This window comes from Rattus rattus, chromosome 2 (assembly GCF_011064425.1).
Source record: "Rattus rattus isolate New Zealand chromosome 2, Rrattus_CSIRO_v1, whole genome shotgun sequence".
Lineage (NCBI taxonomy): Eukaryota > Metazoa > Chordata > Mammalia > Rodentia > Muridae > Rattus > Rattus rattus.
The window spans coordinates 167697724-167723639 of NC_046155.1; the positions used below are offsets into that span (position 1 = coordinate 167697724).

A 25916-nucleotide genomic window follows, 5' to 3' on the forward strand; every position below is an offset into this window, starting at 1 on the left:
AGTCTTAAGTACCGTTATTAAGTTGGGGCAAATAACCAGATTTTAACTAAGTTTCCCCATCTGGAAAAATAATGCTTCTGAGACTACAAAGGGCTCTTCAGAGGATGTTGAAAGAGATGATTAGGGCAGGGCTTCAGGCCTGTCATCCAAGCTACTTAGCAGACTGGGGGAGGAAGGTCACCTGTTTATGGCTTATCTGAGCAACAGTCCCATTAAGGACAGCATGCCCCTTTATTATGGTGGTTCTTTTTTTTTTTCTTTTTTTTTCGGAGCTGGGGACCGAACCCAGGGCCTTGCACTTGCTAGGCAAGCGCTCTACCGCTGAGCTAAATCCCCAACACTGTGGTGGTTCTTAACCTGAGGGTAGTAAACCTTTTTGGTGGGGGACTCGAATGATCCTTTCACAGAGTTCATATATCAGATATTTATATTATGTTTTATAACTAGCAAAATTACAGTTATGAAGTAGTAACAAAAAATATTTTTATGGTTGGGGATCATCACAACATAAGGAACTATTAAAGGGTTGCAGTGTGTGGTTGAGAACTGCTGCCTTAGGACCACATCTCAAAAAGTCCAAGAGCAAGGCATAATGGTACACCCCTTTGATCCTAGCATTTGGGAGGCAGAGGCTGGTGGATCTCTGTGCTGGTATACAGAGTGAGTTCAAGGACAGCCAGAGCTACATAGTAAGACCCTGTCTGGGGGGTTAGGAGGTGGACAGGGGCTACTCAGCACTTCATCTGGGACACAACTTAATGAGTGCTTTACAAAGCAGGTGTGGCGCATGGCCCTAACCTCCGAGTTTGTAAAAAGGAATGTAAGAATGGAGTTTGGACTGTTCAGAACTTACCCAGCCTGTGGTGAAATACGAGGGAATAAGTAAGTCAAGGCCTAGACCTAGAAAAAGAAGACTCTGGCTGCTGGAGTATGTGGTTCACCAGCATTACCTTAACCAGAACAGCCTCAGAGTCAAGACTATACCCAGATCTAGCCAGATGGCTCAGTTACTAACACCACCTGCCTGGTGGCCTGAGTCCAATCCTGAGAACCAACATGATAGAGAACTGACTCATGCGGGTTGACCTCTGACCTCCACATGCATTATACTCTCCTTCGTAAATGAAGACTTATAAAGAGATATGGTGCCTGGTCTGGAGATAGAATATGAGACCTGAGACTAATCCCCAGGAAGTAGTACCTCAGCCAAACTGGGTGGACTTGAAGATGAAGGTGCATTGAGGGGATTTGTATCCGGTATAGAGCCCTCAAGTGCCAGAAGCAACTGAAGAAGAACCAGAGGTTTTATGGAAGATCTGAAACAATGCTAACTTATACTGAGTATGAAATTTAAATTCTCTATTGTCTGATGATTCCCTTAAAGCAATTTGCCATGTGACTGAGAATTACATCTTGTAGCTAAGTGAAAAATCAAGTTGGTGTCCCCAGGGACTCTTAAATTTCTCCTGTGCTGCCGCCACGTTCCCAGTCTCCTTAGTGGGTTCTAAGTTAGCACTCTACCACTGAGCTCGGTCTCCAGCCCTACAGTCTTGAGTGCTGAGAGCAGTAACCGAAGGATTGCTCGCACAAGCCTGATAACTTTGGGTCAGGAATGAGCCTCCTAACAATTTCAGGCTTTGTACCTTGCTCCTTTCCATATCTGATAGGTCCAAATGGAAACGTATTATAAAGTACTTCATGTATTAAAGACATTTGATTGTCATTGCCATTGATCAGGGTAAAGTAGTGTATGCCTTTAATGCCAGCACTTGGGGGATAGAAGCAGGACGATCAGGACTTCAAGGTCTTCAGTCGCATAGATCAGCCTGTTTCCGAAAAGAACAGTTGGTAAGATTGGCCTAGGGGTAAAGGCACTGCTGGCAAACCTTACACCTTGAGTTCAATTCCACCTGGACTCCTATGATGGAAGGAGATATGTATTTGACTTCTCTGACCACCTCAACCAGGCAGGTGGTGCATAACTTTAATCCCGGCACTTAGAGGAGTTAGAGGCACGTGGATCGCTGAGTTCTGGTCTACATAGTCTATAGGCCAGCCAAGGCTACATAGACCCTGTATGTAAAATAAAACTAATTTTTAAAAATTAGGATATATTTCATGAAGAACTAAGTCCCCCTCCATTCAGTTACAGTAATATAAAGCCAACAAGACTCACCATGTCGGTTGGGGATTTAGCTCAGTGGTAGAGTTCTTGCCTAGAAAGCACAAGGCCCTGGGTTCGGTCCCCAGCTCCGGAAAAAAAAAAAAAAAAAAGTTAAAAAAAAAGACTCACCATGTCAAGACAGTGTTTTCACCACTACTCTCGGACATTTTCACCCAAGTGAAGTGTGAGGGAAACAGCCTAGTTCAAATGACTCAACTTTGATTCCCTGGACCAGTAGGGTGGAAGCAGAGACCCGACTCTTGAAAATTGTCTTCTGACCATACCCTGTGGCATGAGAGTGCACGCACTCAAGCAGCACCCCAATTCATTTACTTCCAGTCCAGAAATGACATCTCTGAGATCTGTGTGTCTTTCCTTTGCCCAACTTTGTATTTTTACTATATTAGGACTTTGGATTTTTAAAGTTTAAATGTAAAAATTTGACTTTTTTCCGATTGAAAACAACTTGCGATGGCTCAGTGGTTAAGAGTACTCTGCTCAAAAACACACTTGGTATGCACTCATTGATAAGTGGATATTAGCCCAAAAGCCTGAATTACCCAAGATGCAATCCACAGACCACAGGAAGCTCAAGAAGAAGGATGACCAAGCTCAAAAAGGATGCTCCCACTCCTTCTTAAAAGGGGGAAAAATATCCATAGGAGGGGATGTGGAGGTAAAGTTTAGAGCAGAGACTGAAGGAACGGCCATTCAGAGCCTGCCACACGTGTGGCCCATATATATACAGCCACCAAAACTAGGTAAGATTGATGAAGCTAAAAAGTGCATGCTGACAGGGACCAGATATTGATCTCTCCTGAGAGACACATCCAGAGCATGTCCAATACAGAGGTCAATGCTAGCAGCAAACCACTGAACTAAGAACAGGACCCCCTTTGGGGGAATTAGAGGAAGGATTGAAAGAGCTGAAGGAGTTTGCAACCCCATAAAAACAACAACGCCAACCAACCAGAGCTTCCAGGGACTAAACCACTACCCAAAGGCTCTACATGGACTGACCCAGGGCTCCAACTGCATATGTAGCAGAGAATAGTCTTGTTGGGGCACCAGTGGAAAGGAAGCCCTTGGTCCTGCCAAGGTTGGACCACCAGTGCAGGGGAATGTTAGAGAGGGGGACCCATATAGGGGAGGGGAAGAGGATGGGGGCTTATAACAGGAAACCGGGAAAGGGAATAACATTTGAAATGTAAATGAAGAACTGTATCTAATTTTAAAAATTAAAAAAAAAAAAAAGAGTACTCTGCTCTTCCAGAGGGCCTGACTTCAATCTTTAAAGAGATATGATGCTCTCTTCTGGCACGCAGGAGTACACGCAGACTGTGCATTCATTTAAAATGAATGAATGAACGAATGGATGAGTGAATAAATGAGTGAGTGAATGAATGAATCAATCAATAGAAAACAACGTACCCCAAGTTCACTGCTTTCTTAATCACTCTCAAACCTCAAACTAGTCAGCACGGAAAGTTGCTTTGGTTGAATCCAGATGATTGATAGATCTCCAGTCCTTTCTAGAAACTCACGGCGGAAGGGGTAAAAAGAGACGCGAAAGGAGACCGGCTCAACCTCCTAGTCCACGTGAGAAAAACTGAGGGCTGCCAGTTAGCTCATTTTTTGGGCCTCTGTCCATATCTGACAATGGAAGGTGAATGCCAAAGTCCGAGCGACTGGATGGTGGCCGTCCTTAGGGTCCCAAGGGGCGTGGTACCAGATGACAGTATTCCAATTTCGCGCTCGGGGATAGCCTGAAAAAAACTGACTAGGAGAGCACCTAAGGTACTCCGCCCACTCCTTTTTGTCCCTGTCGGGCTCCTGTCCACACGCACCACCTCAGCGATCCCATTGGTCGTAGTCTTATCCTGGGCGGGAGAGAGGGAGCGAGTGGGCGGGGCCGAGTGGCGTCAGCGCAAGATGGCGGCCTCGGCAGCTCTCTTCTCGCGCTTGCGGAGCGGGCTCCGGGTAGGCGCGCGGGGACTGTGCACGCGGCTGGCGCCGCCACCTCCCCGCACTCCAGAACAGGTGAGTGGCGCCGGGTCCTGCGCCCCGTTATGGGGCTCTTTTCTAAAGTTCTGGGCGTATGGTCGCAACCCGGCGAGTTTGGAGTACCGCACCTCAGGGTGCTGAATGGGACGGAGCCGGTGTTTTCGATGTTTCCATGCTTCCTGTGTGGACCGTAGTTGCTCCCCAAGGGCTGGATTATGGAAGCCCCCAAGTGCATCCCGTGGAGCCCAAGTCTCAACCACGTGGGTGCCGGGAGAGGTCACCTGTTCTGTTATCAGTGACCATTCAGGTGATACTTGACGGGGGAGGGGCCCAGGACGCCAGAGACCCGGGCTCTGTCCCAGTGACATTTCATTCGCAACAGTGAGCGAGAGAAACAGGAAGGATCCAGTCTGCCGTCCGTTTCGACCCAGCCATTCTGACCTCCAAGTCCATGACTTTCCGTTCCCTAAGTCCCAGACAAGGGATAGTCTCTCCTCGCCCCTGCTTCCTTCCCTTTCAAACCCTCCATCTTGGGCTCTGGGTGTCCGAATATCTCAGCTGTTGGTCCTGTCCCATGGGTGTCCTCTGTCCTCTTAGTTTTGACATCCCCAGCTAACACGTACATACACACACACACACCCATCCCTTATTTTCCTTGCCCTACTCTTCCTGGCTCCAGACTTTGCAGCCCTATTGCTTCCAAGACCTTGGGCAATCTGACCTTTCAGCTCTTGAACCCCTGTGATTCTCTAGACAGTTTAGTTTTAACCCTCTGAGGGGATCAACCTCTGAACTTACAGTTTTCTGCTCTGGGTGTCCACTTCCTGGCTCTTGATCTTGAGTCTACTTGGACCAAATTTAGTGTCAGAGTATTCTGTTATTTTTCTCTCTATGACTTCTCCTCCTTCCCCCTCCACTCAGGTTACTGAGATCGCCAACCGTGGGGGCTCCAAGACCCAAGGGCCACAGCATCAGCCAGGCTCAGAGGGTCCCAGCTATGCCAAAAAAGTTGCACTGTGGATTGCTGGTTTGCTTGGGGCTGGTGGGACTGTCAGCATCGTCTACATTTTTGGTAAGAGACATAACCCTCAATTGTTGGCCCCAGATATCTACTGTGAAACTCCCTTTTCTTTCTTCATGCTGAGTTCATTCCCTGACTCCTCCCTCAATAAGGCCATCAACTAGGATACTCACCTTGAAATTCAAGAAGTTCCCTTCTATCCCTATCCTCTAGTCGTTCCCTGTACCTGAATTCAGGAACTAAGGGGACGGCGGGAAGAATAGGGCTAGACCTATCGGTTTGGTTTTGGACCCAGGACAAGGGACAAGGTAGAAATAACTGTCATGGTGCCGGAAGCTATGTGTTCATCTCAGCAGCAAAAAAACTAACCCTTGTGTATCCTTCTTAGCCTCAGCCCACTTGGAATCCTGGCCTCCACCTCTTCCTCCTTTAATCCAGGAGCTGTGCCTCTAGTAATATTCCCTTTGAGTGGGGAGTTCAGACCCCCTATTCTCCCCCTCCAGACCGAGCAGACTAGTCTCCAGTTTCTTTATTTGTCTCTGTCTCCCTCCCTTGCAGGAAACAACCCCGTGGATGAAAATGGCACCAAGGTGAGGAGGAGTGTGTTCTGTAAGGGTGTGGGCAGGTTCCTTTCTGTTGGTTCAAGCTCTTCTGTAGTCTGGAGGGAGCCTCTCCCTTCTCCTGGGACCTTTGTCTACTTAGCCTTGAGCTCCCAGAGTGGATGTGCTGGGGTCCTGCCTCTGCCATTTCAAACCTTTCCTTTTTCCTCCCCCAGATTCCTGATGAATTTGACAGCGGTGAGTGATTAAACAAAGATCTGGGGTTCACACCTCTGCTATTTTATTTGTTTAGAGTGCTATTGCCCTGTCCTGTACACCAACCCCTCCTCTGCCCATGGAGGTGCAACAGTTAGATGGCTCAGGGAAGGGATGACAAAAGCCCCGGCTCCCTTTCCTGGCCCCTCCGCCCTGGCCCCTCCGCCCTGGAGCAGATGGTCAGGAACAGATGGGGGCAGGGAGCGTCATCAGTCCATCCCAGACACAGGCTTTCTTTGCCTTAGATCTAGACATCTGCAGCCCCTGACCCCACTCTTTTATAACACCCTCTTTTTTTTTTTTTTAATCCCTAAGTCCCTACTCCAACACATGCGTCCTTTCCAAAACAATGTCTATGTCTATGCCTCTGCCCCTGCTTCTCCACCCTTCCACCCAGACTGAGCAGAGTTTGTCAAGGAACTTCTGATAAGTTAGATGGGGAGTAGTTGTAGTTTTTACCTGACCCTTCCCTAGGTGGGTCAGAAAGGGCTGTGTTTGGGTGGAAGGTGTGCAGACAGCATGGACAGGCACTGATGGCTTTGTTTACACACGGCAGATGGGTGAGTCTGCCCTTTTAACTGGACAGGGTCAGCCCCTTGTTTTATTTATTTTTTTTCCTGTTTGTTTTTGAGACAGGGTATCTCTATGTAGCCCTGGCTGTCCTGGAGCTCACTGTGTAGACCAGGCTAATCCCAAGCCCACACAGCTCCACTTGTCTCTTCTCCCAGTTGTTGGGATTAAAGGCCTGAACTACCATGCCGGGCTCCCCACTGGTTTAAACAAATGATCTAAATTGGGCAGGTAGACATGGGAGGTTAAAGCCTGTCGACTGGTTTAAACTGGCTCCAATGGTGTGACTTTAAGAGGCAGGCTCACGGATAGAGCTAGATTAAGAACAGCGCACTGATAATATTTCCGTTGAATTTTATATGTGCATTTAGCCAAGAGTTTGCACCCTTGGCTCTAACACTGAGGGCTTTATTAAGACAGTGGCTACTGGGGTCAGAGGATTGGTGCTAGGCAAGGGCTCTCTGTGTCCCCAGCATTGTTTCATTTTAAAATTAGTTGTGTGTGCGCGTGCGGACACATGAACGCAGGTACCCTCACAGGCTAGGTGAGAGCCTTGGATTCCTTGGAGCCACAGTAACAGATATTTGTCATCCTCTTGACACCAGTGCCTGGGACCCAACTGCTGGGCCATCTCTCCTGCCTGCTGGTGCAGCCACTCCCGTCCCCCACCCCAACCCCACCCCCACCCTTTGAGACAAGATCTTACAAAATTGCCAATCTTACTTCAAGCTCACTATATAATCCTGGTTGCCCCCAGATTTGTAATTCTCCTCCCTTAACCTGAATAGCTGGGTTGACAAGCCTGTGCCACTGCAACCTGGCTACGTTCCCACTTCCAACCAGGTAGTTCTGTGTTGCACAGACTCTGTCCTGTGTGTTGTGGGATGTTTTAAATCGTGTTCTCGGTAGCTATTCATCAGATGCTAGTATTACAACCATTAACAATCCCTCCATGAAGGTAGGCGTGCTTTTATTTAATCCTAACACTTGGGAGACAGAGGCAGGAGGATCTTTATGTAAGTTCAAGACCAGCCTGGTCTACGTGGTGAGTTCCAGGACAGCCGGGGCTACGTATTGAGACTACGTGTTCACACTAATGAATGTTTTTTTTTTTTTTTTTTTCAAAGATTTATTTATTTACTTAATGTATATAAGCACACTGTAGCTGTCTTCAGACACACCCAACCCCATTACAGATGGTTGTGAGCCACCATGTGGTTGCTGGGAATTGAACTCAGGACCTCGGGAAGAGCAGTCGGTGCTCTTAACCGCTGAGCCATCTCTCCAGCCCCCATGAATGTTTTTAAGAAAGGGTTCTTAGGGGTTGGGGATTTAGTTCAGTGGTAGAGAGCTTGAAGGCCCTGAGTTCGGTCCCCAGCTCCGAAAAAAAAGAAAAGAAAAAAGGGTTCTTTTGGATATCCTCCAAAACAACCAAAACAAAAATGTCTGGCAGGGGTGGTAGTGGTGAGGTAGTGGTTAGAGATGGCTCAGTAGTTAACAGCACTGGTTCCTCTTCCAGAGGTTCCGAGTTCAATTCCCAGCAACGCACTGTGGTTCACAACCATCTGTAATGGAATCCAATGCCCTCTTCTGGCACACGGGTGTACATGCAAATAGAGCACCCTATACATAAAATAATAAATAAGTCCTTCTAAAAAATGTCAGCTGGGTGTGGTGGCACCCGACTTTAATCCCAGCACTGGGGAGGCAGAGGCAGGCAGATCTCCATGTGTTCAAGGCCAGCCTGGTCTACAGAGCGAGTTCCATGACAGCCAGGCTTACACAGAAACTCTGTTTTGAGAAACCAAGCCAAGGGGTTGGGGATTTAGCTCAGCGGTAGAGCGCTTGCCTAGCGAGCGCAAGGCCCTGGGTTCGGTCCCCAGCTCCGGAAAAAAGAAAAAAGAAAAAAAAAAAAAGAAACCAAGCCAAAAAAAAGGCCCAAAACAATAAAACAAGTATTCTTCCCTTAAAACCCTTTCCACTCTTGGGAATGTTTTCTCACATTTCCTTAAGACATCTGTTTGTTCTGCAAGTAAAGAAATGATAAAATAAGCCACCTGCCTGGGAGGAGCAGTGGCTTACTCTGGAATCCCTTTGTACCTGGTGTTGTAGATCCAATTCTGGTTCAGCAGTTGCGCCGGACATACAAATACTTCAAGGATTACAGACAGGTGAGTGGGTGGGGGTAGAGGGAGGGGCCGGGCTCAGCCCCCATCCCCCATGCCCAGCCCCGTTTCTGAATGAGAAGCCCCCTCTCTCCTGCAGATGATCATCGAGCCCACCAGTCCCTGCCTTCTCCCAGACCCTCTGCGGGAGCCCTACTACCAGCCACCTTATACACTGGTCCTGGAGCTCACCGGGGTCCTTCTGCATCCGGAGTGGTCGGTGTGTCCTGCAGAAGGCAGTGTGTTGGGATCCTCCTGGGGGCTGGGTCAGGAGCTGTGGTGGGGGCCCCACTGCCATGTGACTCCCTGCTGCCTTGCGTCCTCTGTACCCACGTTAGGTTAACAACACGAGTCCACTTTGCCTCAGAGTGGATGTGCCACATGAGCGAGGCCAAGCCATGTGCTCCTCAGGCCCCAGGAGTAGACAGATGCCTGCCTCTGTGACCCTCAGGCAGGGTCTTCACCCTTCGGGCTTTCTGGTCTAAACACTCGCTCCCTGTCCTTACTGCCTCTGCAGCTGGCCACTGGCTGGAGGTTTAAGAAGCGTCCAGGCATCGAGACCTTGTTCCAGCAGCTTGCCCCTCTGTATGAAATAGTCATCTTCACATCAGAGACTGGCATGGTAAGGCTCGGAGGCAAAAATGACCCAGGCAGAAGATGCAGGGACTGGACCCAGCCTCACCTCACCTCACCTTCTCTCCATCCTTGCAGACTGCATTTCCACTCATTGATAGTGTGGACCCCCACGGCTTCATCTCTTACCGTCTGTTCCGGGACGCCACCAGATATATGGAGGGACACCATGTGAAGGTGCCATAGGGGGATCACGGTGGGCCTCTGGGATAGATTTGGGGTGCTTGTACTGCTAAGAGAAAGGGCCTTTCTCTCTGATGTTAGTGCTTGCCTCCAGCTCGTGTGAGGGTTGGGGACCTAGGCTTTGCTTCTGGAGCTGTAAATGGCTTCCACGAGGCTGTGCTTGGGACTGTCATAGCCAAGCATCTAGACATGTTGACCAGGCCCCTAACAGCCGTGTGTTTGTTAGGTTCTCCCGTACGTCTTGATGACTCGGGTTTGTACCGTTGTACGGTGTAAGCTCAGGCTTTGACAAGGGCCTGTCTAATCCCTGGCTTGCAGCGCGTCTAGTTGAAGCCTGTTGCAGACTTGGGGCATGGATTGAACCCAACAGACAGAGCCCATGTTTTCTCCAGAGACCCCCGGCTTAGGTGTCATGTGACCAGCTCCCCAGCTCCCAGAAGCCTGAGATTACCCTCCATAACCTGTACTTGTGTATTTGGGAGGCTTTGCAAGTCACATCCTCAAGTGTATGATGCTGTGTCTGTCTGTCCCTTCTGCGGTAGCTGGGTGGGGAACTGATGCCCTGATCTGTAATACTCACTTCCAGGACATCTCGTGTCTGAATCGGGACCCAGCCCGAGTAGTAGTCGTGGACTGCAAGAAGGAAGCTTTCCGCCTACAGCCCTTCAATGGTGTCGCCTTGCGGCCCTGGGATGGCAACTCAGATGACCGGGTCTTGCTGGACCTGTCTGCCTTCCTCAAGAGTGAGACTTACTCTACTATCTGGTCCAGAGCCCTTGACCCTGAAGACAGTGGCAGACACTTGATTTTGGCTTGTCCTTGGTGTAAAACTGAGCAATCGGGGTGGAAGAGATCTATGAGAATCCTGGAGCCTTCTGGAACTTTCTGGCATATCCAGGCATTTCTCTTCAGGGCTATTTGGGCGTGTTTGGAGGAACCCTCTCAGCACTGACAGTATTCCAGGGTATTGTCGACCCTCAGCCTGGGTCCTGGTGAGGCCTGACTAACTAGTGCCCCCTTTCCTGTTGTGCCTATAGCCATCGCGCTGAACCAAGTGGAGGATGTCCGGACTGTGCTGGAGCACTATGCTCTAGAGGATGACCCATTGGAGGCATTCAAACAGCGGCAGAGCCGGCTTGAACAGGTTAGGCTCTAGTCCGGACTGGGCCCCTTTGAAGCTCCTGATAGAGGTGGATGCCCTGGACTTGAGCAGTGTCTTCTTGACCTTGACCTCATAGGGTCCTCCCAGCCTCCCTGGAGGGCTGTTCTGATGGTGTGGTGGCCCGGCCGAGGAGCAGAGGCAGAGGATAGTCAGCATTTAAGTCCTCCATGGCCTTGGGTGGTCCTGGGACCTTTCACAGTAGACATGGCGGAGCTCTCCAAGTGGTTAGAGCTTGTGTACAGGGATCTGTGGGTGCTTGGCTTTAGGGACTGGGGAAAGAATGTTTTGTTAGTTTTTTTTTTTTTTTTTTTTTCTTTTCTTTTTTTTTCGGAGCTGGGGACCGAACCCAGGGCCTTGTGCTTGCTAGGCAAGTGCTCTACCCCTGAGCTAAATCCCCAACCCCAGTTTTCTTTTTGAGACAGTATCTTACATAGGTCAGGCTAGCCTTAAACTCTCAAGCCGCCAGCCTCAGTCTTCTGAATGCTATGGTTACAGGTGTTGCTTCACTCACCTGACAGTATTGGTTGGCAGCATTTGACTTTTAATTGTTTTGAGTATGCTAGGGACAGAAGAGTGTCTATGCATGTTAGTCCTGCACCCCTGGGGCTCAGAGTTGCTCTTTCCAGACTCCTGTCTAATGTTCTGTACTGGGCCCGAGTACAATGGCAGGCAGGCTGCTGAGTTGACCCTTGTCTTTTTCTGTCCCTTGACCCCAGGAGGAGCAGCAGCGCCTGGCGGAGCTCTCCAAGTCCAACAAGCAGGGCCTCTTCTTTGGCTCACTCACCAGCCGCCTGTGGCCTCGATCCAAGCAGCCCTGACTACTAGGCTTCCTCAGAGACTTGGTGCCTGGGCCTCAGGCCCCAGCCCTCAGAGCAAGGTTTGGACAGCTATGTGTCCAATAAAGCGAGTCCCAGATGCCACAATGCCTGTGTTCAGAGAGTCCAGATGGGGCGCTGGGGTGAGGTCTTGGACTCGGTCATCATTCACAGTGACTGAGCACCACCACTAGGCTGGGCACCGTGAGTGCCTCGTTGGAGTGGGGCTCCTGCCAGCCTGCAACTGAAAACCCGGGTTTCTGCTGCACACGTCTTCCCGTATACTCCATGAGCTATAAAGAAAGGCCTCTCTCTCTCTCTCTCTCTCTCTCTCTCTCTCCCCCCCCCTCTCTCCCTCTCTCTCCCTCTCTCCTCTCTCCTCTCCTCTTTCCCTTTCTCTTCTCTCCTCTCTCTCCCTGTCCTCTCTTCTCTCTCCCTCCCCCCTTCCCTCCCTCCCCCCTTGGCTCTGGACTCCTTGTGTGCTGTGGAAATAAAGAGAAATATGGCCTCTGGGGAGCCGCCTCAAGGGCTGTTGGCCTAGCTGGTGTGTGTGGCTCCTTGGGAATGTGGTTCTGGAGCTGTTGGTCATCCATACCTCATAGAAGCCAGAAATCTGGATTGCGTTTTCTTTTTTGGAGACATGGTCTCACTGTGGTAGAGCTGACTGGCCTTGATATCAAGAGAGCTGCCTGCCTCTGCCTTCCAAGTGCTGGGATTAAAGGCGTGTGCCACCATGCCCAGTATTTGTTTTCTTCTTTTGGAGACTTGTTCTTGCATAGCTCGGCCTAGCCTGGAATTCCTCGACTTAAGTTATCCCAGGAAGCTGGGACCTGAGGCACATTGTGCCACTGTTCTCTGCTAGAAATCAAGATTTAAAAACAAAAAGACCATCGGATTCCTCTAGTTTTATTTTTTATTACCTTTGTAGAGCTAGGGATGGAACATACAGCCTGGAACATGAGCCCTGCCCTAAGCTGATCTTTCTCTCCCTGTAAGGGGTGTGTGTTTGGATTGGTTTGTTGGTATGTAGCTCATGCTGGGTTTGGAATAACCATGTAGCAAAGGATAACCTTGAACTCCTGATCTAAGCCACCTATTGCCAGTACTAGACATGTATCACCATACCTGGTTGGTGTAGTACTGGGGACAGTCAACTTTATGCTAAGAAGTACCCTCTACTCCACCTACGGAGCCATATTTCCAGCCTCTTCAGTTTAACAGTCATGCATGCCTGCTAGTTTCTGCTTTGAACAGCATAGCTTTGTGGCACTTAAGCATATGCATTCTGGGTTCAAATTCAAGGTCTCGTTTCTTGCTGGAAGTCACTTTCTACCTCTATAAACTAATAGTTTTTTATATTAATCTATTTTTATTTTATTTATATTTATTGGTGTTTTACCTGTATTACTTTGTGACAGTGTGGGATCCTTTAGACCTGGAGTTACAATTGTGAGCCATCATGTGGGTGCTGGGACTTGAACCCAGGTCCTCTGGAACAGCAGTTAGTGCTCTTAACCTGAGCCATTTCTCCAGCCCCAATGATAGTCCATTCTTTTTTTTTTTTTTCTTCTTTCTTTCTTTTTTTTTTTTTTTCGGAGGTGGGGACCGAACCCAAGGCCTTGCACTTGCTAGGCAAGTGCTCTACCACTGAGCTCTTAATGATTCTTTTTTTTTTTTTTTTTTTTTTTTTTTTTGGTTCTTTTTTTTGGAGCTGGGGACCGAACCCAGGGCCTTGCCCTTCCCTAGGCAAGCGCTCTAACCCATTCTTTTTAAAGTATATATCTATATATATGCTGTGTCAGTGCACTGTGTGCTTACAGAACTCATGGAGGCCAGAAGAAGCCACTGAATCCCCCAAGGTTGTGAGGGAGCTGCAATATGAGTGCTAGGAATTGAACCTATGTAGCCAGTGCTCTTAACTGCTGAGCCATCTCTCCAAGCCTCTGTGCTCCAGTCAGCACCTAGTATTAGCCCAGCATAAAACAACAACAACAAAATTAATGCTTTCATGCAGTTTGAAGCCATGGGCCAGATGCATCTGCATTCTAGACTGTTCAAAATGCCTATGGTGGTACCATAGAGGGAAGGATTGGTGTGCCACAGGGCTGTAATTTTAGCATTTAATACGCTCGGGGTTGGGGATTTAGCTCAGCAGTAGAGCGCTTGCCTGGCAAGCCCGCAGGTCCTGGGTTCGTCCCCAGCTCCAGAAAAAAAAAAAAAAAAAAAAAAAGACACTCAGGCTGGAAAGATGGCTCAGTGGTTAAGAGCACTGACTGCTCTTCCAGAGGTCCTGAGTTCAATTCCCAGCAACCACATGGTGGCTCACAGCCATCTGTAATGAGATCTGATGCCTTCTTCTGGTGTGTCTTAGGACAGTTACAGTGTACTCTTTTTTTTTTTATTAGTATAGAGTTTATTTAAGGCATGGGGAGGGGAGTTGAGAGGGTAGTCGAGACAAAGAAAGGCAGAGAGAGACAGAGAAGTAGAAGCCAGCCATGAGCATGGGGAGGGGGGAAGAGGGAAAGAAGCAAGAGAGTAAAATAAATCTTACAAAAGAAAACAAAAAACCCCACACTCCTGACAAGTTTGAAGCAAAGCTGGTTATGTAGCAAGACGCTATACAAAGAATTACAAGTAACACCAAAACTTCCAGCCTGGAGTACTGACAATACAGACCCCTGCGCTCAACACGTTCTGAGGACTCCCTCTTTTTTTTTTCTCTTTTCCAAGACAGGGTTTCACTGTATAACTTGCTGCCTGGAATTCTTTGCGTAGACCAGGTTGGACTCCAAATTACAGAGAACTGCCTGCCTCTCTCTCCAGTGCTGGGATTAAAGCTGTGTGCCACCACCAGCTTAGGTCTCCGTGTTAGGGGATGTATGCGTTTTGCATCCAGAGGCCCTGAATTGGAGGCAACAGTGGACCAAAGCTTGGTGTAAGGAATAGGATCCTGGGGCTGGAGAGAGGGCTCAGTGGTTAAGAGCACTGACTGCTCTTCCAGAGGTCCTGAGTTCAATTCCCAGCAACCACATGGTGGCTCACAACCATCTGTAATGGGATCTGATGCCCTCTTCTGGTGTGTCTGCAGACAGCGACAGTGTACTTACATATAATAAATAAATCTTAAAAAAAAAAATAAATAGGATCCTGGGTGGAATGAGTTGTGAATGGAGGGGACTTGATCTTTGGAGTGGGGGGAAACATACTTTGTCCCTCAGGACCAGCTATGGGGAGCATCGTATTTGAGGCAGTCTTGCCATGTAGTTCAAATTGGCTTTGAACTTGAGTGATCCTCTTGCCTCAGCCTCTTGAGTGCTGGGGTTACAGCCGTGTGCCCTCACTCTTCTTGAATGCACTGGACATGTGGCTTGAGTCTGTTTCCTCTGCCCTGTGTCCAGTTACACTGGAGGAATTCAGCAGAGGGGCAGAAGCCCTCAGACAATGCTCATGTGATGAGGCCTGGGGCATCTAATTCCAAATGCACTGCGCTGCAGGGCTCTCTGTGGACTCTTTGTGTATAACCACGGCCCCTCCTCACACCCAGCTGTGGGATCGGAATTCCCAGGTCCTACCACTCAAGCTCTCAGGACAAGGTCTTAGTGTCTATCTCTGGGAGTGAGTTTTAGTTTCATTACAGTTTGTTGCTTAAGTACCTGCGGGCACCGACTGATTCAACCCACTCCCCCAAGACAGTAGTGAACAAGGCTGCTAGGAAGCAGTGTCCCACTGTTTTGCAGGGGAGATGCAAGGTAGGCAGTTGTAGGGGGATAAAGGTAAAAATGGGGGCAGAGAAGAGGGGGACACACAAGCCTGTAGTTCTACCTATTCAGGAAACAGGCAGGAGGAAGGAAAGTTTCAGGCTGGCCACACTGTCTCAAAATAGGAAAGGGTTGGGAATGTAGCTCAGCCATAGAGTGCTAACCTAATAGGCATGAGGAATGTTCTGTCTTTAGCACGGAGGAGAGAAGCAGTGGTTTGTATCCTTGAAGGTGTTTTATTTATTTTACATTTTTATATGTCTGGGGGTAGGGTGGGCATGAGCATGCAGTCAGAGAACAGCGTTTGGGGGCAGTTCCTCATGTGGATTCAAGGGATAAAACAGGTCATAGGCTTGGTAGTGAGCGCCTTGACTAAGCCACCTCACCAATTGGAAGATGCTGTTTTAGACTAGTGGGATGATCTAGAGGGCCTCTTGGGAAGGCATGTGGCAGCAGAGGCTAGAGTGGAATGGGAGGAAAAGCTACTGCGATGGGTTGAGCAGGCATGGTCACCCCTCTGCATTTGCTGTTCACAATGTGTTCTTCCCCACGATCCTTCTCGTGCCCAGACCTTAGCAAGGCCTCTGCTTCTGTGTGTAACAAGAAGTCCTAAACAGCTAAGAAACGTTCAGGAATCCCTTAAAGTCTCCTTTATCTGTGATTCAGACTTCTAGAAATACCACCTTGCCTTGTGGTTGAAGCAAAAGCAGGTGTGGTAGGGGGCTTTGTGGTATGTTTGTGTTTTGTTTTTGAGAAAGGTTTTATGTAGTCCAGGCTGCCCTCTTTCTCCTGCTTGTTCTGCTTCTGCAGTGCTGGGATTACAGATCTGCCATATCCATCCATGGTTCTTTTTCTACTAAACATTTACTGACTATAGCTGCCTCCCCTCTACAAGACAAATGTTAGGATATAGGGCAACTTGTATTTTCCCTAAAATTATTAGCTCTGAGTATTAACTTATTATCTACCGGGGGTGGGGAGTGGGTTTCATCTAAGTAGCCTTGCTCAGCGTCTGACACCAACACACTGTGACCAGAGCCTGGGCACCTGCACCTAAGTGGTTTTACTTGCTTGGATCCTGCGACATCCCGCCCCCCTGGGGATGGGCGGCTACATTCATCTGGGGTGGAGAGTGGGCCCCTGGTGTCTGAAGACTAATTTCCTGCCCGTTTGCCCCTCACACCTTCCTGAGCCCAAATGGGAGGCCCAGCTGCGGCCCGAGGGGGAGGGGCACGGCCGCCCGGCAGATGGCGACATTTACATACAGCTGGGAGGCCCCTCCGAGTCGAGGCTCCTAGCCTGGCGTCTGGTGGCTATGCTGGCTTCGCGGAGGGAGGCTTTGTTTTAAGAAGGGGAAACACGCATGCAAACACACAGGGGTCCACACAAAGAACCCAGCATTCTTATTCACTCACCACCTCATCTGTGGGTCTCCCAAACACACGCTTCCTTTTAACCTCACACACAGCCCGCTGGAGACGCATTCACAGCACTCACGGATTCATAGGGTCCTCCACAGTGGACAGGACCTCACAAAAGTACATACATGATAGAAAGGAATGCACACGGCCACAATAAAGTCACCTGTATTTCCGTTCTCCCACTCCAGTAGGCACAGAATCTTAGAAATCTTTCTAACCTCGCAGCCGTGTTAACTGTCCACACAGGTTGAGCCATATACCACCCACCACACACACACACACACACACACACACACACACACACACACACACACACACACAATCAGTTCATCTTTCAGTAGGCCTTACCTGTACTGCTCAGACACACAGAGGTTTATTAGCTCCTGTCACTTTCAGATTGGTGCGTGCAATCAATCACCTCACCAAGTCGCCCACATAGAGTTACTGTGTCTTTTTCCCTGAGACCCCTCTCCCTGTCAATAGCCAGGAGGCTGGCCTGAGGGGGCGGGGCGTCCCCTCAGATATAAGGGTCCGGGATCCAGCAGCTGCGATTCCTGAGACTATTTCCTCATCCTGTCCCCAAAAGCAATGGTCTCCCTGCAGGTGTCTTCACTTCCCCAGACGCTGATCCTGGCTTTTCTCCTTCCCCAGGTCAGATTCGGAGGGATACAGAAAGGAAAGGGACAGATGGGGTCGGGTCGTGGAGGTCTTAGAGAGTTTCGTGGGGCAGACAGACACTTAGGTCCCCGAGGTCCCTTAACCCTGTGGCCATCTCTGTCCCAGGCACTGCCAGCTGGTGTCTTCGAGCTACAAATTCATTCTTTCGGGCCAGGACCAGGCCCCGGGACCCCACGCTCCCCCTGCAACGCCCGAGGCCCTTGCCGCCTCTTCTTCAGGGTCTGCCTGAAACCCGGAGTCTCCCAGGAGGCCGCCGAGTCCCTGTGCGCCCTGGGCGCAGCACTGAGCACGAGCGGCCCGGTCTACACGGAGCAGCCTGGAGTGCCAGCGGCTGCCTTGTCGCTGCCTGATGGCCTCGTACGTGTGCCTTTTAGCGATGCCTGGCCGGTAAGCCCAACCTCCACTTCTTTCTGTCCCCCAGCTCCCGGATACTCTTTCTTTCCCCAGAGCGCTCTCCCCTCCCCTGAAACCCACATTCTTAGACCCCTCAGGGATGTCTAAAAACTGGGCTTCTCATCTTTTTGTGGTTTTGTTTAGTTATGTATGGTGTGTGTGTGTGTGTGTGTGTGTGTGTGTGAGATACTCACGAATACGCTACAGCGATATGAGGACAATTTCAGTTCTGTCTTGTGGGACCCAGAGATTGAGCTAAGCTTTTCAGGAAGAGCTTTTTACCCAGTGAATCTCATCCTGGTTTTTGTTTGTTTGTTTGTTTTGTTTTGTTTTTTTGTCATTGTCTGTATTTTGTTTAGAGACAAGCCCAGCTGTCTCTGAACTCACTATGTAGCTGAATCTGGTCTTGAATTTCCTGAGACCCCTCTTGCTTCCACTCCCATCTCCCAAGTGCTGGATTACAGGGGTTCAACCAGCAAGCTGGGTTTGGGATCGTTGTCTTTATTGTAGATCACTTTTTTCCTTTTTAAAAATTTATTGGGCTGGAGAGATGGCTCAGCGGTTAAGAGCACCCGACTGCTCTTCCAGAGGTCCTGAGTTCAATTCCCAGCAACCACATGGTGGCTCACAACCATCTGTAAAGAGATCTGATGTCCTCTTCTGGTGTATCTGAAGACAGCTGCAGTGTACTTATATATAATAAATGAATAAATAAATCTTTAAAAAATTTATTTATTGGGGTTGGGGATTTAGCTCAGTGGTAGAGCACTTGCCTAGGAAGCGCAAGGCCCTGGGTTCGATCCCCAGCTCCGAAAAAAAGAACCAAAAAAAATTTTTTTATTTATTTATTTCATGTATATGAGTACACTGTACTCAAACACACCAGAAGAGGGCATCCGATCCCATTACAGATGGTTGTGAGCCACCATGTGGTTGCTGGGAATTGAACTCAGGACCTCTGGAAGAGCAGTCAGTGCTTTTAACCGCTGAGCCACCTCTCCAGCCCCCCCCCCCCAAGCACTTTCTTGAGATCACCTAATCTCTCATGTTTTAAACCTTAGCTCTTCTGGTTGGGATATCAGGTCACTTTCTGAATCCTGGTGCCCATCCCTGTACCCTCCAGATCTCAGAAAAGATCGGGGCCTGTATTTGAAATCTTTGGGGACTTTTTCCATATTAAATTTCCTCACCTGGAGATGGGAACACCCTAGTACCTCCTTTTGGACAGGGTCTTGCTAGGTACCCCAAACTGATCTCATATTTGAAACCCTCCTACCTCGCTGGGACTACAGGTATGAATCTGGAATGAGACCAAAATGTCGTTGGCTCCCTGGTTGGCTCCCTCTGTGGATGCTCCATCGCTTAGTCCTAAAACCAGCTTCCAGATTCCATGCTGTGTTCTGGTCTTCCCTGAGCTTCCTGACCAGTGATTTTCTTTCTTTCTTCTTCCCCCACTCTGTTCAACCAGGGCACCTTCTCCCTCATTATTGAAACCTGGAGAGAGCAGCTGGGAGAGCGTGCTGCAGGTGAGTGGCTTCAGTCTCACTGGTAGGGAGGGCAGTGTGGGGTGCAGGACAGAGAATGGGCCCGTTGCTAAAGTCGAGCATTCATGCCGGGCCTGTGATGTCATCATAGCCCCTGGGATGTGGTGCTGGGCTTGTGGTTCTAAATTTGTGGGCAGTTTGGGTACAGAAGAGTCCCGAGGGATGGCTCAACCAGTTGGGAGCGCTTGTTGCTCTGTGGACCAGGTTCTCCGCACCCTTGGGGTGGCTCACATCCATGACTGTAGTTCTAGGGGATCCTTTGCTTTTCTCTTGTATACTACTTATGTGCATAAAAATATACTTTAGCTCTTGCTCCTGCCTTCCTGCTCCTGCTCTGTCCTCTTGTCCCTTCCTCCGTCTCTCCACGTGCTTTCGGCCAGTTTCTACTTTTCTACTCTCTTTCCTTCCTCTGCCTCTACTACTCTCTTGACTCCCCTCCCCATGCCCCGAATAAACTCTATTCTGATATATATATATATATACACACACAATGTAAGGACCATGTCCTGTGTAGGTTGAGCATCTCTGATACAAAAATGAGACATCCAAAGGACTCCTGAATCCATTTATTGTATCCTGTTGTAATGGAGACAAACTCCCCACATGCTATGCAAGACCCATTGTACCTTGCTCCTAGTCCCTCCCTGGTAGATTCCTGGCACACTTTCTACTGCCCAGCCATCTCCATGACCCTGATTTTTTTTTAAAAAGATTTATTTATCTATTAATTTATTTCATGTGTGTGAGTACACTGTCGCTGACTTCAGACATGCCCATTACAGATGGTTGTGAGCCACCATGTGGTTGCTGGGAATTGAACTCAGGACCTCTGGAAGAGCAGTCGCTGCTCTTTACCGCTGAGCCATTTCTCCAGTCCCAACCCTGATTTTGTATTTGAAACAGTGTCTCCTGTAGCCCAGGCTGTCTTGGAAATACCCATATAACTGAGGCTGGTCTTGAACTTCTGGCCCTTCCCATCTACCTCCTGAATATTAGGATTACAGGAATTGCCCTCCCCCCCGCTATGCTTCACTTAAAATTTAAGTCATTTTCTTGAAACAGGTTGTCACATAATGTAGAAAGGCCTTGAACTTCCCGTGTAGCCCAGGCTGTCCTTGAATTCACAATTCTTCTGCCTCAGCCTCCTGAGTGCTGGGTTATGAACATGAGCCACCACTTTGAAGTTGGTCGTCTCTTCCTAGCTTTCTGGATAAGGCTCCTCCCTTGGTACTATTGGGCCATCCAATTGGCTTAATCCTTCGCTCTTTTTGAGGCTTTTGCTGGGATTGTAGGCATGAGTGGAGCAACTATGCATAAAACGACCTTGAGGGGGCGCTATGACCTCACTTTTGGAGATCCTGTCCGTTGATCTTGACATCGCAAGATGTTAGAAGTCTCCTATTTATTTAAATATTCATTCATCATTAAATATATCATTAAATATTCATTCATCAAATATTTATTTAATTATTCAAATATTTTGTGGCAAATACCGGAGTAATTTGGTTTTGAGAATCCTGTTTTCTTAACACTAGATATGACATGCAGGTACCCTAGGTGCATTAAGGGGAGGGCAGGCTTGCTAAGGAGGTCTTGTACTCTTCACTTATCCACGACAAGGAACTCCCAGGATGGGTGGAGATGACCTGAATCCCAATGTTGTACATTCTCCCCGCAGGGCCCGCCTGGAACCTATTAGCGCGTGTGGCCGGTCGCAGACGCCTGGCGGCTGGGGCCCCGTGGGCCCGCGATGTGCAGCGCACAGGCGCATGGGAGTTGCACTTCTCATACCGCGCGCGCTGTGAGCCGCCTGCGGTCGGGGCCGCCTGCGCGCGCCTGTGCCGCTCGCGCAGCGCCCCCTCGCGGTGTGGCCCAGGACTGCGCCCCTGCACGCCATTCCCAGACGAGTGTGAAGCCCCGCGTGAGTCCCTAAGTGTGTCCTGCTTTCCTGCTTAAGTGCGGATCCTAGTTCCTTCTCACACCCCATTGATCTCCTTTAGGGAACTGAGGACCCCAACCTGCTCTAACATTCACATCTTGTTCTTTCTGACTTTCTTCTGCTTCCTGCAGCCGTATGTCGAGCGGGCTGCAGCCCTGAGCACGGCTACTGTGAAGAACCTGACGAATGCCATTGCCTGGAGGGCTGGACTGGACCCCTCTGCACGGTCCCTATCTCCACCAGCAGCTGCCTGAACTCCAGGGTCCCTGGTCCTGCCGGCACTGGATGCCTTTTACCTGGGCCTGGACCCTGTGATGGGAACCCATGTGCCAATGGGGGCAGCTGTAGTGTCAGTATCTTAATTACAACTCGTGTGTGTGCATGCGTGTGTGTGTGTGTGTGTGTGTGTGTGTGTGTGTGTATGCATAAGTGCATGTTCGTGCACATGTGGAGGCCAGATGTACCCAGTATCTTTATCGAACTCCATTTAATTTTGAGACCGGGACTCTCACTGAGCCTAGAGCTGGCACGTCTGGCTGACCTGTCTGTCTTTCTGTATTTACTCCTTCAGCATCACAGAGCTCACAGATGTGCACCACCAAAGCCTGATTTTACATGGGTGTTAGAGATCTGACCTCAGGCCCTCATGTTTCCACAGAAATTGTTTACCTACTGACTATCTTCCTGGTGGTTCCCCTATACCCCAGGGTCTCACCGTGTAGCCCCTTGCTAGACTTGAGCTCACTATGTAGAACAGGCTGGTCTTGAACTCCCAGAGAACTATCTAGGCCTCATGAACACTGGGATTAAAGGAGTGTGCTACCGTGTCTGGCAAGCCCACCCCACACTGCTTTCTTTGAGATAGGTTTTAGCTATATAGAGCCCTCACTAGAACTCTGAGTAACAAAGGCTGGCCTAGGACTCCTAAAGTTCCTGCCTTGGCCACCTTGAGTGCTAGGATTACAGGTTTGTACCACCATGGCTGACCTGATTAGAACTTTACCTTGTGAGTTCCAGCACCTCCGCTCCCCACCCCAACCCCACCCCTGGCTCTGTAACATTGTGGCCTGGGAGGAAGCCAGGGAGCAACGAACTGGGACGCTCTGCTGGAGGCTGGCTGTCCTGCCTGCATCTTGGACCTTAAAGTAGGATTAGGATATGAAATGGTATTGAAGAGCAGGAAACATAGCTCAGGGTTTGACCGCTTGCTTTGCACATGCACGGTGCTGAGTTTTGTCTTCAGGCGGGGGGGGGGGGGCCGGGCAGGAAAGAAGCTTTTGTGGGCATGCTGTGGCTTATTCTTGTAACCCCAGCACTTGGGACAGCGAGGCTCCTGAGTTCAAGGCCAACTTGGCCTCCGGGGACTGAGACCTGCCTTTTAAAATTGCTCTCTGGAGAATGTGAGCATAGTGTGTGCGTGTGTGTGTGTGTGTGTGTGTGTGTGTGTGTGTGTGTGTGTGTGTGTGTGTAGGCAGGGCAAGTAGGTGTCATGTGGTAGGCTCAGGCATGATGGGAATGAACAGCTCTCTGGGCTTCCAGAGCCCCTCCCCCACTTAGGATTTCATGTGTAGAAATTACAGCATGGCCGTGTGAGCAGCACTCCTGGGGAAAATTCCGAACCTGGGGACTTGGGCTTGAACAAAGCCACCCATGGTGGTAAAGGAGAAGGGAGGGATTTGGCTCCAAGGAGTCCCTTGTCTCTCTGTTCAGGAAACCCCTGGCTCCTTTGAATGTGCCTGTCCCCGGGGATTCTACGGGCCTCGATGTGAGGTGAGCGGGGTGACGTGCGCAGATGGACCCTGCTTCAATGGCGGCTTGTGTGTTGGCGGTGAAGATCCTGACTCTGCCTATGTCTGTCACTGCCCACCTGGTTTCCAAGGCTCTAACTGTGAGAAGAGGGTGGACCGCTGTAGCCTGCAGCCTTGTCAGAATGGTGAGGTGGGGAAGCCAGAGTGGCCAGGGTTGGGGTGGAGTCTCTGATGGCTCAGACGATCCTGGGTGGGAAAGCTGCCTGTGTGCCCTGTGTGCCCCAAGTCCTGGGGACGTGACCCCCCCCTCCCTCTGCCTAGTCTGTGCTATGAAACAGGAAGAATGTTCATCTCATAGGTCTTTATTAAGATTTTACCGTCAAGCTTTAATTTAGGCATTGAGGATTTAGCAGAGAGAGAAGCCAAAATCCCTGCTGTGGTTCAAGAGGGAGGACAGTGTGGCCAGAACAGACTGGTGAGGGACGAGGTTAGGCTGGTGACAGGGGCAGACCCTGTAACCTGCTTGGATGGTGGTAGAAGGTGTCTTTGGTTTTTCCTTGAGTGAGGTGGAGCCACAGGAAGATTCTAAGCAGGGAGAACCCTGATTTGACACAGGTATTAAATGATTAAATGAGGACAGACTGGGTGATGTGGCGTGTGCTTATAAACCCGAGCACTCTAGAAGGTAGAGACAAGAGGATCAGGAGTTCAAGGTCATCCTGGCCTATATAATGAGTTCCAGGCTATCCCAAAACAAACAACAACAAAACCCTCTAAGGGTTAAGTAAGATCATGAATGTAAAGACCCTGGTAGATACAGTGAGTCTGAAATACTGTTCACAGTTGAACATGTTGGCATAGTTAATTCTAGCATTCTGGAGGCCAGGGCCAGAGGACCATAAATTCAAAGCTAGCATGGGCTAATAATTGTTTCCTTTGGACTGAGTGACAGAAGGGACTGTCTAGACAATGCCCTTTGGCAAGTACCAGCCGCTGCCTTTTTCCAGGGCCTCTTTTGCCCACTCTTAGGACTCAAAGGCATCAGGGCTGGATGAGGGCACAGGGCACAGTGGCTCTGGGCTGAAATGCAGGAAAAGCAGGAGGGCTTCCCAGAGAAAAGGGCATCGGAAGAGGGGGGAAGCCCCCGCCCAGGAAAAAATGGTGGGCGGGGGAGAAAGGATTGGGAAAGAGATGACTAGGTTCACATAGCCATGGACAACCTTGCATGATGGCCTGCTCCTGTAACCCCAGCACTTGGAGGAGAGGACATGAGGATCCTATGTTCCAGGCTAGCTACACACTGAGATCTGTTCAAAAATTTAAAAAGGCATGGATGAGAGCCAGCTGGCTCCTAGACGTGGCTCTTTAGATATTCAGACCGGGAACTTACAAAGTATGGTCCAAGGGTGGAAAAGACTCAAGGAGGCGTGAGGTGCAAGTGATCGCTTGGCGTTGACGCCGTTTCCCCGCAGGCGGCCTCTGCCTTGACCTGGGACATGCGCTGCGCTGCCGCTGTCGCGCGGGATTCGCCGGGCCACGCTGCGAGCACGACCTGGACGACTGCGCCGGCCGCGCCTGTGCCAACGGCGGCACGTGCGTGGAGGGCGGCGGCGCGCGCCGCTGCTCGTGCGCGCTGGGCTTCGGCGGGCGCGACTGTCGGGAACGCGCGGACCCCTGCGCCTCTCGCCCCTGCGCCCATGGAGGCCGTTGCTACGCCCACTTCTCCGGCCTTGTCTGCGCCTGCGCGCCCGGCTACATGGGCGTGAGATGCGAGTTCGCTGTGCGCCCGGACGGCGCGGACGCGGTGCCCGCGGCTCCGCGGGGCCTGAGGCAGGCTGACCCACAGCGCTTCCTTCTGCCTCCCGCTTTGGGGCTGCTGGCGGCCGCAGCTTTGGCCGGCGCCGCTCTCTTGCTCATCCACGTTCGCCGCCGAGGTCCTGGCCGGGATACTGGGACTCGCCTGCTTTCCGGGACCCGGGAGCCTTCGGTCCACACGCTCCCGGATGCACTCAACAACCTGAGGTTACAAGACGGTGCTGGGGATGGCCCCAGGTGAGGGCGGCACATCTTGTCACTGTGACCAATTGACTGGCTTGGTTCTATCCGATCGGACTTTCTTACCCAGGTGTTCTAGCCCTCTTCTGACGGAGTCATTGCAGAATTATCCCTTGCCAGACTGCAGTTTCCCTCTTCGATGGGTGTGGGAAACAAAAAGTGAGAATTCATGGGGTCTGAATCGTCCCTTGTTTCTCTCCTCCCACAGCTCGTCGGCTGACTGGAATCATCCCGAAGATGGGGACTCTCGATCTATTTATGTCATACCAGCCCCTTCCATTTACGCACGAGAGGTAGCCACGTCCCAGATTCCCACATTCCAAGTCTTGGGCACTTGGCTCAGTGGCAGCCAGCTCCCCCCTACCCCCCAATATCTTTTCTAATGCTTCTTTCTCATTTTTTTTTCCAGGCCTGATGCTGCTCCTTCTCTGCCATCGCCTGGAGATGGAGCCTGAATGATTTTATTTGCTTTGTGGTGTCCAATCCCTGCCCCACACCGACTGGAGGCTGTTTAATAGGGCTTTATTGTACATATTGCTTATTTATAACCTAGTTTTTGTCATCGCCCCAGAGACATCTATAAAGGTTCTTATTTTGATCAACTACATCAGGCTGAGAACTTTTTATTTTTCCCAAGACAGTGTTTCTCTCTGTAAAAGCCCTGCCCGTGGGGGCTGGAGAGATGGCTCAGCGGTTAAGAGGCCCGACTGCTCTTCCAGAGGTCCTGAGTTCAAATCCCAGCAACCACATGGTGGCTCACAACCATCTGTAAAGAGATCTGATGCCCTCTTCTGGTGTGTCTGAAGACAGCTACAGTGTACTTATATATAATAATGGCCGTCCTAGAA

The 25916-nt window shown here is 50.0% G+C and overlaps 2 protein-coding genes across 3 annotated transcripts; both read left to right on the plus strand.

Moving 5' to 3' along the window:
* The first annotated feature begins 4076 nt into the window (after nucleotides 1-4076).
* Nucleotides 4077-11640, plus strand: Timm50 (translocase of inner mitochondrial membrane 50). Its single transcript, XM_032894074.1, has 11 exons — nucleotides 4077-4204; nucleotides 5090-5240; nucleotides 5748-5779; nucleotides 5965-5986; nucleotides 8687-8745; nucleotides 8840-8959; nucleotides 9257-9361; nucleotides 9451-9549; nucleotides 10142-10298; nucleotides 10593-10699; nucleotides 11434-11640. The coding sequence occupies exons 1-11, from the start codon at nucleotides 4097-4099 to the stop codon at nucleotides 11533-11535; spliced, it is 1062 nt and encodes a 353-aa protein (XP_032749965.1). The 5' UTR covers nucleotides 4077-4096; the 3' UTR covers nucleotides 11536-11640.
* A 5655-nt stretch (nucleotides 11641-17295) lies between these two features.
* On the plus strand, nucleotides 17296-25673 carry Dll3 (delta like canonical Notch ligand 3). 2 transcript variants are annotated; one of them, XM_032896181.1, is made up of 9 exons: nucleotides 17296-17362; nucleotides 17495-17776; nucleotides 19251-19308; nucleotides 21005-21259; nucleotides 21397-21614; nucleotides 22976-23198; nucleotides 24486-25065; nucleotides 25277-25361; nucleotides 25478-25673. In XM_032896181.1, exons 1-9 carry the CDS (start codon nucleotides 17300-17302, stop codon nucleotides 25481-25483), a joined length of 1770 nt encoding a protein of 589 aa, XP_032752072.1. In that variant the 5' UTR covers nucleotides 17296-17299; the 3' UTR covers nucleotides 25484-25673. The 2 variants fall into 2 exon arrangements, with proteins under 2 accessions (XP_032752072.1, XP_032752073.1); XM_032896182.1 differs by having other exon boundaries at nucleotides 17298-17362; nucleotides 21005-21247; nucleotides 25478-25658.
* Nucleotides 25674-25916: the final 243 nt, after the last annotated feature.

What these genes read in the sequence shown, in the direction of transcription:
- Dll3 (XM_032896181.1), top strand. Translation starts at nt 17,300, where the DNA reads ATGGTCTCCCTGCAGGTGTCTTCACTTCCCCAGACGCTGATCCTGGCT. An exon ending in TGGCTTTTCTCCTTCCCCAG is followed by an intron (nt 17,363 to 17,494) that starts GTCAGATTCGGA and finishes TCTCTGTCCCAG; the next exon opens with GCACTGCCAGCTGGTGTCTT. An exon ending in AGCCCCGCGTGAGTCCCTAA is followed by an intron (nt 21,260 to 21,396) that starts GTGTGTCCTGCT and finishes TGCTTCCTGCAG; the next exon opens with CCGTATGTCGAGCGGGCTGC.
- Timm50 (XM_032894074.1), top strand. Translation starts at nt 4,097, where the DNA reads ATGGCGGCCTCGGCAGCTCTCTTCTCGCGCTTGCGGAGCGGGCTCCGG. An exon ending in TCCTGATGAATTTGACAGCG is followed by an intron (nt 5,987 to 8,686) that starts GTGAGTGATTAA and finishes CTGGTGTTGTAG; the next exon opens with ATCCAATTCTGGTTCAGCAG. An exon ending in TCACATCAGAGACTGGCATG is followed by an intron (nt 9,362 to 9,450) that starts GTAAGGCTCGGA and finishes CCATCCTTGCAG; the next exon opens with ACTGCATTTCCACTCATTGA.